General features: G+C 41.8%; 1 protein-coding gene across 4 annotated transcripts in view; it reads left to right on the top strand.

The window, feature by feature from the left end:
- LOC125722783 (ceramide transfer protein) overlaps positions 1 to 14,081 on the top strand; it is a 44,228-nt gene that overhangs the window by 9,306 nt on the left and 20,841 nt on the right. For all 4 annotated transcript variants that reach the window (XM_048998997.1, XM_048998996.1, XM_048998992.1 and 1 more), the window contains one exon: positions 2,550 to 2,666. In XM_048998997.1, coding sequence (XP_048854954.1) covers positions 2,550 to 2,666 — 117 coding nt within the window. The remainder of the gene's footprint in view (positions 1 to 2,549; positions 2,667 to 14,081) is intronic.

Below are 14,081 nucleotides of genomic sequence, written 5' to 3'. Positions count from 1 at the left end.
GCTTATTATTCAAAGTTATCATCGCAAACCATAACAGTGTAATGTAAAATTAGTGTTCTCAAACTGCATATATGATAAAGTGATGATAAATCTTCTATTTGCCATTCGCACAAGTACTGGTACATTGGAATGCTTATCTTTGCCTGTCCCATCTTGTTCTGTAGCACTCTGGGGTGGGGTAGGGGTCACAGCACAGGGTCAGCCAGTATTCAGCACCCCTGGAATCAGAGGGGTTAAGGGCCTTTCTCAAGGGCCCATGGACATGCGACTGTCCTGCTGAGGCCGGGGCTTGAACCGGCAACCTTCCGATCACAGGCAAAGGGGCTTAGTGCTCTGAGACACTGAGACACCCCTGTGGGACTTCTGTAGATAGGCATACATTTAGAACGGATTTTGTCATTTGCTCATCTTTTAATTACTGTACTGTGATTTGCAGTGACAAAATATATAAAATATACACACATAAAATAAATGAAACTGTATTTAAGGAATCAATTGTGCATCTTTTACTTATAAGCCTAACTCTGTTTAAAGTCTACTGCGGTGAGTGTGACTAGTGTGTGAGAGTATGCCCTGGAAAATATGCGTGCTTTAGTTTCAGACTTCACTTTCTTAAGATGTTTGACCCCTGCCACTGTACAACAATGCATTCATTTAAGCACCAGCTCTCCTTTCTTCATTTTCTGGCAATGAGCACACTGCCAGTGTCCCACCTCGCAAATCCAGTCCTGGCCTAGGTGTAACCTGCCACACACGCTTTGGACTGGGACAGTTCCTGATCCCAGTCCTGTGGTTGATCTGAACTGCTTTACCATGTATAGAAAATATATTTTATTCAATGAGCATTTCAGTAAGCTCTAGTGTTAATCAGTTATTTTTTTTCACCATACAGTGGTACCTTGGTTTGCGAGCATAATTCCTTCCGGAAACGTGCTTGTAATCCAAAGCACTTGTATATCAAAGCGAATTTTCCCATTAGAAATAATGGAAACTCAGATGATTCGTTCCACAACCCAAAAAATATTTATATAAAAATCATTAATACAAAATATAAAGAAAAATACATAAAACAAACTACCCTGCACTTTACCTTTGAAAAGAATTGTGGATGGTGTGAGGGAGACGAGAGAGAGGAGAAGAGGAGAGTTATTTTGTAGGACGACTTTCACTATAACTAACAGAACCACTGCTATCTGTTGGCTCACTGGAGTCTTTTTTTCTTTTTGTGCGACTTGTGCTTTTGCCTCCTTTTCGATTTTTGCGGTAATGTGGACATTGCATTGTTATTAAACAGATTCATCGCTTGCACTGCTATGCCCTTATTCGGGTGGTGCTTTTCTATCAAATTTTGACTACACGGGTGAGGCTGAGTCCAAGCATGGGAAATGATTACCCACAATCCCGCAGCGAGAGAAATAGAGAAGAACCATGGGCTCAGTTGTGATCACGTGAAGCTCAGCATAAAAAGCGTATACGTAACACTGGTATTGCAAGACCTCGCTTGTTTATAAAGTTAAATTTTATTTTTAAAAATTTTGCTTATCTTGCAGAACACTTGCAAACCAAGTTATTCGCAATCCAAGGTTTTACTGTATATTGTACATCTCACCACAGCATTGCAAGACTGCATGATTTTCCCTTTGCCGAATAGTGCTGCAACTGAAGAAATGTGTAGAAAAATGTTTAGTTTTCCAAACCACATTATTGGCCTGACTTTAAATACCACCATTATATAGTTTCAATTTTTACAGTCATTTTACCAAAAATCTATTGTTACTAGTGGTTTACTGTTCATAAAACAGGATTCCTGTGTCGAGGATTTTTTTGTGTGAATTTGAAAAGTCTTGTTTGCGATTTTCTCTGCTACAAGAAAAATGGATGACAAACTTTGCAAAATGTCACAAGGTAATATCAGTGAGAGAGTGAATGGTTTGTCACAAAACCCATTCACAATCTGTTAAGACCAGAATGTACTTTTTTTTTTGATAGGATAGTGCTATAAACGCCTAATCCCCCCGGGGCACTATAGTTCAAGTACTCATAAAAAAAGGTATTCCTGGCTGCTCAAACCACCAATTTTGTGTGTGAGATGAAAACATTCCTTTGTTAATGGAAGCTGTATCAGAGGATTTTGTGTCTGGGGAAAAAAAAACCTGCTTCTACACTTTTTTGTTTTAGCTTGGTATGTGACCGTTTCTTACAGCGCTTCATGTACAGCAAAAACACTGGCAATTTTACACTGGCAAAAACACTGGCAATTTTAAGGCAAACAACAGCTGCTGTAAAAACAGTGTTTTAAGTGACTCTTGCAACTTCAGGGACTTTATAGGTGGCATGAATTTAAAAACAGAAAGGCGAAACAAAAACACATTTAATGCTTTCGAAGCAGATTGTCCCGTAACACTACAAATTTAGTTTTCCGTAAGTTTTGGCTGTCTGCTCTGTCGTATAATAATTAATAATAATCATTATCACCATCATCATATTTTTTTTTTTTTTGTCTGTGTGCCCTCTACAACAGCTTTGCTAACTTGCGTTTTCTGCCGCAGCCCCACGAGTTCGATGAGTGCCGCTTTGATATCAGCGTCAACGACAGCGTCTGGTACCTGCGCGCCCAAGATCCTGAGCACCGGCATCGGTGGATCGACTGCATTGAGCTGCACAAGGTGATTCCGCGTTAACTCAGCTTAGTGTCAGCCTGGGGGCCATCCGCAGCATGCTTTCAGAAAGTATGTTTATATACACTCTGCTGTATTATCCCAATTAATTTTTAGCATTGACTCTCACATTATCACATGTATTAAGTTGCATATCAAGTTCAATGTTCCTGGCAGAGCTAATGCTCATTGGCAGCTAATTACATCATGATCGTGACTCAAACCACATTTTGGATTTCCTGTATGATCATTTTTAATCCGGGGCAGATATTGATTCTGCAGTGACGGATGTGTCAGGGGGTGAACGTTGCTCCTCCCGGGGACATGGTGGTGTGCCGCTGCAGACAAAGAAAGCCGGTCTGGATGGGTGGGGCGGTGCGTGTGTGTCTGTCTGCACGTGTGTCAGTGTGTGTGCGTCAGTGTGTGCGTCAGCATGTATGCGTTTGTCAGTGTGTGTGCGTGTGTCTCTGACTAGGCTCCCACAGCAGGGTTACTTGTTGAGATTTCCAGGCTTGAAAAACCTTTCGCCTGTGCAGAGAGTCTAGGGGCCATGGTGAGCAGTTCGAGATGGCTGGGTGGTTACTGCAGAGACATGGTCTAGTTACTGTTGTTGCACCTTTTGAGGAGAATTCGTAACCCCCCACTGGTCTGCATCGAGCTGTATGAATGACTAAATGAGAAAATGGGACTGGAGTTAAGGAACCCTCCGGTCACAGTTCGGATGCGTTCCAGCTGCATTATAGTGAATTATATTGTGAACATCTCCCTGGCTTGGTGAGTGTAAATGGGTGGGACCAGCCCTGACGGCGATTGTCAGACTGAGAAACATCTAAGCTAAGGGGAAACACATGGATCTTTTCAAGTCATTTAAACGGAACCATATTTCAGGCTGCTTATATGGAGAGACAAAATGCCCCCCCCCTCCCCACCCCAGAGACTCTTCCAGGCTGCTTTGTTTTGATTTGAACTTGAAAGGCAACCCAAGGCTCATGACTTATTGTTATTTTTCCAGCGCATTGATCGGCGGCCAACACGTGTGCAGCCTGCACGTCCCGCTGTCTGCCCTGTGCCGATGCTGCCTGCCCCCAATCCCCACCCATCCCCAGGCGCGTCATGCTTTACCCCCCGTCTCCTCCCTGCAGCTCACAGCCATAATGTCTCCCTCTACACCACACTGCTAGCGCAGGACGCTGTGTTTTTTTCTGCCTGTTTAACTCCCTGGCCCTGGTGCAGTTCCTGTCTGCATACCAGAGATGGGTCTCTGTGCGAGAGGAATGTGGCGGGATTGAGCAGAACTTTCTGCTGGGTTAGGGTTCCCATACATATTTTGAGTTTATTTGAATTTCTTGTCATTTGCGTATTTGGATAAATAAGTAAAAATGTCTTCCAAGTTTAGTTGGAAAACATAACAGACAGCTGTAATATTGCAGGATAGTATTTCTATTATCATGCTAACATGCTAAATCAACCTAAGCATTTACTAGGAGTAATAAGGTAATAATCAGGTAGGCTTTCATATTTCCCATATAAAAAAAGACTGCAATCCCAGACATTTAGACTCAGTTTTAATGGTGCCTTTCCCACAGGAGCCTCCTAGTAGATCTGGTTGCCCAGACTGCATGCTGGCTTCCTTGATGGGCCCTCCATGCTGATCCATCATTTCCAGCGGAGTCTGGGTCCATGCCAGCTGGGAAACCTGCTCGATTAGTGCAGTATTTATTTGCCCTTCCCCAGCTTTGGGCATTGGGGAATGTGTTGAAAAGCAGTCTTCAGATGTAAACCAGGTAGATTTACCGCTTGTTTTTCCAGGCTCGCGATCAAAAGGAGATTTTAAGGCAGCTCTCAAATGTAACACAGCCCAAACTGCCATTTGTCTGTCCTGATGGCGGTTTTGACATGTGGTCGAAGGTGGCAAATCGGAAAAGTGCATCATGCTGTCAGCAGATAATTGCTGCTTTCTTCACTCAGCCAGCTCCAAAAAGTGCCCTACTTTTTCCAGAATAGCTCCACCGTTGATCTTTGAGTTTTTTAAGAGCTGTGTTACCAGTGAGCACTCTTGATACACACACATATACACACATATACACACATATACACACATATGCTCTTCCCTGTTCTCACTGATACAGCCGGCTCTTTGCAGTCTCTCACCATTAAAGATCCCTGTAACTGCTCGCCTCAGTGGGGGGAGAAATGTAAGAGCCTACAGCCCTGCAGGCACGGCAGCACACCCTGTGTCCCAATTTCCCTAACTGCCTCTCCCCCGATAAGCTTGGTCGAGCAGCATGGGTCACCTTGTTAGTCTCTCTGCTTGGGTGGTGGGATAGTGGCCCGTGTGCAAAATTATGTACAAAACAAAGGCAAGTTTTTGCTCATTTCAGCAGGGCAGCTCTTCCTTTTGTTCATCATTGGAATGCTGTGTGGACTGAAGCACAGAGCACTCTGTCTGTACACGATGCACTATCCCTGTCCGCACAAAAGATCTTTGTCATGATTTATCAGGTCCGACAGCTTACGAGCTGGTGTGCTGACAACTAAATATTGAGTATGTCCAGGGCTGGGTGTAGCACTTGTTGCTTGTCTAGCTTGAGAGCTTCCAGATGTTTTGCTTCCCTGCATGACTGTAAGTACATAAAACCTTCTTCACAGCACAACTTGAATTTCACCCCCACGTTTATAATTTAATGCAAACTTCACGCATGAAGTTTATAGAGTATGGAGTGTATGAGCGAAGAGATATGTAATTGCTGGCTGGGGCCTCCATGCGATCAGGACGACTCGAGTGCAATAACCCAGACCTGCTCCTTTGAACCATCGGTATTCCTGTATTTCCAGTGTTTCCAGTGTTTCTCTTGCTATCCAGTGATGGGCCTTTGAATGTTAATCCTCGTCACTCTGCTCTCATGAGTCAGAAAGTATCAGCTTACAGGAAATGATTTCTGCACCCATCCGCACTTTTCTGGCCTTTCTGACCCATGGTACTTTGGACTAATCACTGTATTACGTTTGTGCATAAAATTTTTGCAACATCCCGCAGAAGGATTGTGCAACCAAGGCCTTGAGCTGACTGCTACGTTATATGTTTTTGCTACCAGGTGATGGCTTTATTAGAGAGTCAGGCAAAAGCGTTGTGTTTTATTGTTTTCTGTTAGCTACAAATATGTATTTAATATTGTATTAATTTTTTTTGGGCAAAAAAAACATTTTATAAACAAAGCCGTTTGGCTAGAGCTGAGCTCTGGAAAACCTTGATGATCCATCCAGGCTCAATCGCATAATATGTCATTACTTTGCTAAAAGAACTATCCAAAAAATTGAATGGAAATCCTTTAACACTCTTATTACTCTCAAACTCATTGTCATCACAGATTACAACAGTCGTAGTTATCATGACATTCATTCATTTTTGTTTTTTTTAAATCGTCTCTGGAATGGTAAGTTTTTGTGTTTCTTGTGTCTTTTACACAGGAATAGGAGAAGGGCAGGAATGGTGCTGAAGTCTTTGGGGTAGCCCCATATTCATTGGCTCTGCTCTTTGGGGTAGCCCCATATTCATTGGCTCTGCTCTTTGGGGTAGCCCCATATTCATTGGCTCTGCTCTTTGGGGTAGCCCCATATTCATTGGCTCTGAATGGTGTCAGTCATAGAATGTGGAACACAGGTTTCCAAAATGTACTTGTGTGAAGCCACTGAAATTTTAATGTTTCTCAAAATTGCATCAATACTGAGTTTGTGTGTGTTGGTGTTTCTACTGATATGAGTGGTTTATTTAAAGTTAGCGGGCCCTACTAGGTGAAAGGTTGAATAAGAACTGTAGTGGGCAAACACCGCAACATGGGCTATCACAGGAAAACCCGACTCATGGAAACTCATGGCACAGTTATGGTGACTCTCATCACGTTCATGGGAAAGAAGGAAAAGAACCATGGCAAAATTCCGAGTGCCTTAGAGAGAGAGAAGCTCATTTATGTTCCATGGGAGCAAAGATGGAAATCACAGAATACTGTAACTTTGAGTCCTGACCATTGTGCTGTATGCATATTAACAAAAGAGTGCAGAGTATATTGGAAAAATAAAATTAAAAGGTTAAAAATATTTAATTTTATAGCCAACAAGTACAAGAAATTAGCGTAATATATTTTACTTGAGCTTTAGTGCATATCCAGATTAAGGCATCATAGCCCTAATTATTGTGCAATTTTACAAAATATTGGTGTTTTTATTATTTTGTTGAAAAGACCTTGGTGATGGCCTTGATTTTCCTGTTTGGATGCCCCCCCCCCCCTTCAATATAATGTGGAGCTATCACTTATATATTCACACCGGACTCAATAATAAAAAAGCAACTTAAAACTGAATGCAACACAAGAGCAGCTGCAGATAAACGGTAAGGCAGCTCACAATAAAACTGGCAAGATTTATATAATGCATTTGAAAATAAAATCTTGCGTTGCCCTTGCCTCATGTGAGTATTTTATCCAAAACTTTTTAGTTGAATTAAGTGAGTTATCCAGTGTCAGTTGGATTGCACTGAAGTTGACTTCAGATTCATTATGAAACAGTCATTTCAGATACGTTTGGGAACTCTGAAAACCTGTGGGAAGAGTCTCTGGGACATTTTTGCCACAGGTGTGACAGTCATAATGTCATGCTAATTTCATCTGATGTCTCCTATGTGGTGTTGCGTCAGCCCTGTGAATCACATCGCATTGAGTAAGTTTCTGGGCTATGATTGCGGATGATTCTGTGAAATTTAAGCACGCTATAATCCCAATTTGGTTTAACCTCTAAAGAGCCAAGTTCATGTACCCACGCAGATTCAGTTGCAAATGCCTTGTTACTATAGCCCACAAGAGAATTTTATATATTAGATTCTATACCACAGGAACTGGAAGAGGGCTTGATCTATTCAGGTCAACTGGAAGGCCTCTTGAACAAGGAAGAGTTTAATATACAGGATTGATTCAGCACAAAAGACTCCTTCTCTTTGACCACATCTGTATGTTATTAGTGTGGTATCCATCTGTATTACTGCATAGTGTAAACTCTGCAGACAGACCCGTTAATCACATAGCATCATCAGTATAATTTGTTGTCTTAGATTAGATTAATTTAGAGATACTATTTTAATCCTATTATGTCATCAGGTACAACTGGGAAAATGTATTAACAATAAGGAATGAGGGATAAGGAAAACCTTTGGTAACAATATGATCAGTAATTAAACTATGTTTATAGTGCAAAACTCAATGTCTATATTCATAGTAATTCAAGAAACAGTGTAACATTAACGCAATCATCCCGAATCAGCAATGACAGCTCTGATTTCACCGGCCGTAGCCAGTGGTGTGGCCTTAGTCTTAAATTTAGGCTCATCCATTGCAAAATATCTGTCAACGATTCTTAATTTTCTTCCAGATTTAGAGACAAGCATTTGGAAATAATTTGCAATTGAAGCACCCAAAGGCAAATTCAGCACTTCTGGTTTTCAGGCGATGTACGGCAGAGCCAGGATTCCAGTGGACTGTTCCATCTGCATTATATCAGAATGGTGATACACTGAACGAAGACTCTGCGAAAGAACGAAAATATATTCTTCGATTTTAGTCAGTTCTCAGGTGGATGGATGGGTGGATGATCTATATGAAATTATTTCCTATTTTTTCTTTTACTGTTTTTTCTATTAGTACATATTCTGTGATAGAAATAAAAAGTGTAACTTGGATATAGTTACACCTTTATTCAGAATTTATGCACTTTATACAGTATATTTATACAGTATATTCTCTGTTAGCTGAGGGGAACATTAACAATGTTACCTAGATGCCGGTCCGGAATTTATAATGTCTCTTAGGGTATGTACATTTATTCTGGGGAAAGAAAACAGGAAAAAGTCATGCCCACATAAATTTTAGTGTGAGCTGCCTGGCAGATATCAGGTACAGAGGGCGTGGATCCCGTCCGAAATGGTAAAGAGCAGCAGCTGAGCTTGCAGTGTTTAAGGCCGGGTCAGTGCCAGTGATCCGTGGCTGAGTGTGGATCACTGCACATGACGCCGGCTGCAGGCGGGCCAGTGTGGAAGTGGCCTCGCACATTCCAGGCACGTGTTAGCCAGGCCAGACTTGCTGGAAGGAAACGGCAGCCGGGACTGGGGGGGAGGGGGTGGTACCAGTTTATCTGTCTCTGAAATCATAAGGTAGATTTCTAAGAGTGAGAAGAGGTGCAGGTATTTGGAGATCCGGGCATGAATGTTGCTGTCGCAAAGGATCATCATGCGTTTCCAGGTTCGGTCTCATTCAGAGCCACTGCAAAGCAGTTCTTGGAGTGTAATGAGATTTCTGCAGCTAGCCGCTTCACTCTGAGGGCCTGATGTTGGCTAAAATGGGCTCTTGGGGTTGGTACTGGGTTCACTGATGGATGGGAAACCAAAGTGATTAACTGTGGGAAACTGGCCCTGCTGAATCCGTGGCAGGATTGCAGGCTTTGCTGGAACTCTCTTGTTTTTGACAAATAGTTACCCTCCCCTCGCAGAGACAGAATTGGTATGGCCCTCTGGTTCCCCCTGCTGGTGAAATGTGAGCCTGCCGATCGGTCTGATTAGCATCAGATAAATGATTAAGAACTTTGACTATAGCCACTTTTATGTCCCGTTAAGAACAGTTGTCATTCAGCGTTTTATGTCTTGCCTTACGAATTACCTGTAAAATGCTGAGTGTGCTTGGGTATTGTATCTCTTTAAAATCAAATCTTTTCGTTGTTTAAAATGAGATTATATTCTAATTGTTGCAGTGTTATTTGTATCATCAGTAGCATATTTTGGACATGAATCGTTTTTTTCTTCTGAAAGACGGCCTTTATTTTACCCTGGTTCCTGCAGACTTTCTGAGCCAACCCCAAACTGCAAATTGCTTTAATCGCACATTATAAATAGTCTACTGCAGTCTACCCCCCTGTCCCATATCCCCTTGGTGTCCCTACATGCATGTAGGTTTGAGCCGTTTTCTGTGACGGCTCAGAAAAAGGGACGAAATTAGAGGGAGAGCTCAACGTTTCTATACTACTTTTACTTCTATACTACTTTTGTATGCAGTCCAAGGAAAATTAGTCTCACACTTCGGGGACTGGGGTTCGAGTCTCACCGTTTCACTGTGGGTTTTTCTCTGGGTACACGGATTGAAATGGAATTACCAGATTACCCTTAGGTGTGGATGTATATGAATGGCATGTGAGTGTGCCCTGCAGTGGGTTGGCGCCCCATCTTGGGTTACTCCCTTCCTTGTGCCCCTAGCTTCCAGGATAGGATCTGGACCCTCTGTGACCCTGCCTAGGACAAGCAGGTAGAGAAAATGGATGGATATACTGAAATGGAAATCTTCATAAATTACACTTAATGTCTTTTTTTGGTTTCTTCCAATTGCTCTCTTTCATTGCATGGCTACATAATTAAATTGACTATGTTTGGCATAACAGACTGGCGATCACTGACAGAATAATATTTCATTCTCCCAGCAGGCTGTGTCATCACACCCTTGAGCTTTATTTAAGGCGGGGACTGAGCTGTTTGAATTGATAAAATTGTAAATAGCTGTGGTATGTTGGAGGATGTTGAGGGGTTGGAGTCTTAAAAAAAGGCAAAAGCTATAACAAAAGTAGAAATTTTCAGCATAGAGTTATAAACGCTAATATAAATCAGTGGACCCCTCTTGCATATCTCTGCCACTGAGCATGCACGCCAGTTCTACTGTCCTTATCACCAAACTAGTAGTATACTGGTGGAGACTTGGGCCATGTGACAGCGGGTCTGAGACTGATCGCATGCTTACTGATAATTATTGAGGGCAGAATTCTGATTCCCACTAAACAAATGTTTAAAATTCAGCTATATGGAGATTTAAACTGTGATTTTGCATGTGTAGATAAAATTTTAAAGTGCGTGTATCTCAGGCTTTTACCCTGACCATAACGAAGTTACGGTCTGGAAGTTCATTGGTGGGACTTGGCACAACGGAAATGACTGGTGTCTTTTAATTGGCTGTGGTCCACTTTCTCACCATAAATATGTCTGGTCCAGGGGTTTCTCTGCTCTTTGTATTTTTGGCAAAGAACAGATGCCATAGCAATGTGTAACACACTGACGCAGATCTGTCACTTGCTGTTGCCTTACGCCAATACTGCAAGGGCATAATTAACGCCTGCTTACTCTTCTAGTGCAATGTAATGTAATATAATTGTTTGCTGTGTGGTGGAAATTGTTGTTTAGTGTTAAACAGGTTATTTAAATGCTGTAAACATATGCACGTTAGAAATACGGGTACGTATTTCTGCCTTATACCATTTTCTAATTACTCATTGAAAGAATGAATGCTTAATGTAGTCAAAAGGGATTGTACTTCCACTCGAACGGGGTGATAATGTAGTGATTGGCTGTTCCAGTGTGGATTTGTTGCTTTTTGAAGAGGTTGGGGAGTGTTTTATTATTCTCATTTGGAGTTTGTGGTGGTACTTACGAACAAGATACGTTCCGAACGGTCCTTCGTAATTTGAAATGTTCGTAAGTCTTCATTCAACTTCATTTTGAGGGCATACGCGAAGAACTAGGATGCTGAGAGTACGCACGCTATGCTGTTGTGCGGTGGAAGTAGTTTAAGACTACTTACAGTCCTCTTTGTTCGTAAGTCTGAAAGTTCGTAAGTTGAAAGTTCGTAAGTAGAGGAGCGTCTGTATTGTCTAATGTGGGCCCGATCTCAATGAAGGCTGGTCACTGCTCTGTTAACTGATGAGGTCATCTGCACCCCATTAATGGGATCAATGTCTTCTTTGCAAAATGAAGTTATTCTTCATCCATGCGCAGTAATATCACTATAGCCAGATTAATTAATTGCTTAAAATAGGGCGAGTTTTGTTAATTCCTTTAAGAATTCACATACCGCTCCCTACACTGCGTCAGCTTTCTCTTCATTACAAATGATGTAATAATATTTTTTAATGCAACCATAGACTGACTATATGGCTGACTAGCAGGAAATCATTACAGCAGCTATGATAACGGCCCAGATGGTGTACGAAATTAATGGTTTGAAGCATAGCTTTTATAATTTGCAAATTCTATCGTATACATTAAGCAATTTCCCCCGTGACCAGTAACAGTGACATGTGCAGCTGATCTGAGCAAGTCTGACATCCACAGTACATTTTTTTATCTGCCATTAGATTTATTGTACCCTAAGTAACATGTTTTAGGTCATGTAATCTATACAAATGACATATTACTGTATGTTTTCCATGGCTGCAATGCTTGCTTGGTGAAAAATGCAGCCAAATGTGAAGACTTAGGAAATGTTGGCACAATGACTCATGGCGGGGAGGGGACTCTTCTGAGTTCTGAGTTTCTCTGACCGCCTAGATGCAGTACATCACGGGCGGGGAACCTGTTCCATGGAGGGCCGGAGTGGGTGCGGGTTTTTGGGTGATCTCGCCATCAGTCAATAATAAAGCAGTGGTTCTCAACTCCAGTCTTGGGAACCCTCTGTTATTGGCTGATTGAGAGGTCATTCCAAAAATCCACACCCACACCGACCCTCCATGGAACAGGTTCTCCACCCCTCCAGTAGATAATATTTGATATCGGTGCTTTCTTTATGGACTCCATTCTTTAAAGAATCAATACTTTCACATGCTACATGTAATTTTGAGATACCAGTTAGCATCTGGTCTCGTTTGGAAGCGGTGCCTTTAACCGAGAGGGAACCCACAAAGGATGGAGAGAACCTGCCCACTGCACTTGTACAGGGAGAAGGAGGCATTTGAACCCTAAACTTGGAGTGCAGCACCAGTGCTGAAAGCTGACTCTGTGTGTGTTCCCTTTGAAGGCCAAGCTCAATATTCTAACCCCATGTTTATGTCCACTTGATACATTTGATACATTTAGGTAACAAAACGATTTGCTTGAATTACTTGGGTAACAAAACGATTTACTTGAATTACTTGGGTAACAAAACGATTTACTTGAATTACTTGGATAACAATACGATTTACTTGAATTACTTAGGTAACAATATGATTTACTTGAATTACTTCATACATTTTTTTTACATTCCGAGAATACTGTTCAGCTGCCTCGGTAGCTGTACAACACCGCTGCCACAATGCTTGTCGACAGCACAGCCCTAACCCTAACCCAATGGAAGTTGAAATACTTTAAAATTTTAATGCGTGTGGCATTATCGGTTAACCTAAGTGTAGCAGACAGCAGTGCATTTTTATAAATAAATTAAAAACATTAATTCAGGTGTCTGCCTGTTTATTGAGCTGAAACCTAATGCGATAGATGTGTTTCATTGTTGTGACTGATCACAGAATTGCCAGGCGTTGTTGTTTAAAATGTTTTTTTTTTCCTATTTGCCATGACATTTATTTCACTTGAGATCAACAAGCCAATGGGTGATTTGAAATGTTAGTGACAGTGGCCTTTAAGGTAGGAAATCTTATTGTTTAATTGTGAAAGAGACACATTCAATTGATTTGAATACGTGTTTTATTAGCACAAGCCCTTTCAGGAATGTAATTACGAAATTAAGCAGCTTTAAATGATTAAAGTAAATGATACAATGACCATGAACAGGATAATAAATTAGAGGCCACACACATACACTCACATACACATACTTACATACACACATACACAAAGACGCACATACTATATTCACAAAAGTATTGGGACACATCTCTTAATCATTGAATTCAGGTGTTTCATTTAGACCCATCGGCACAGGTGTATAAAACCAAGCACCTGAATGGGTCGTTCTGAAGAGCTCAGTGAATTGAAGCGTGGTACTTTCAAAGGATGCCACCTTTGCAAGTTTGCAGAATTTGTTCCCCGTTAGATATTCCGTGGTCGGCTGTAAGTGGTATTATTGCAAAAGGGAAGCATTTAGGAACAACAGAAGCTCAGCCCCATGAAGTGGGAGACCACTTAAGGTAATAGAGCGGGGTCACTGAGTGCTGAGGCTCATAGTGCGTAAAAGTCGCCAACGCTCTGTAGACTTAACTGCAGAGTTCCAAACTTCTGCTGGCATTAACTTTTTGGACAATTCTATGCTTCCGACTTTGTAGGAACAGTTTGGTGAAGGTCCTCTTCTGTTACAGCATGATTCTGCCCCAGTGCACAGAGCAAGGTCCTTAAAGACAGGGTTAGGTGAGTTTGGTGTGGTAGAACTTGACTGGCCCACACAGAGCCCTGACCTCAACCCCCTCGAACACCTTTGGGATGAAATAGAATGGAGATTGTCTTCATGTCCACCATGAGTGCCTGACCTTACAAATGCTCTTCTGGATGAATGGGCAGAAATTCCCACAGACACACTCCAGAATGCTGTGGCAGCTGTTATAGTTACAAAAGGGGAACCAACTCCCCACCTATGGATT

The sequence above is a fragment of the Brienomyrus brachyistius genome, chromosome 2 (assembly GCF_023856365.1).
Source record: "Brienomyrus brachyistius isolate T26 chromosome 2, BBRACH_0.4, whole genome shotgun sequence".
NCBI classification, from domain to species: domain Eukaryota; kingdom Metazoa; phylum Chordata; class Actinopteri; order Osteoglossiformes; family Mormyridae; genus Brienomyrus; species Brienomyrus brachyistius.
The sequence above is the reverse complement of the archived record's forward strand: the minus strand, read 5'-3'. Positions and strand labels throughout refer to the sequence as shown.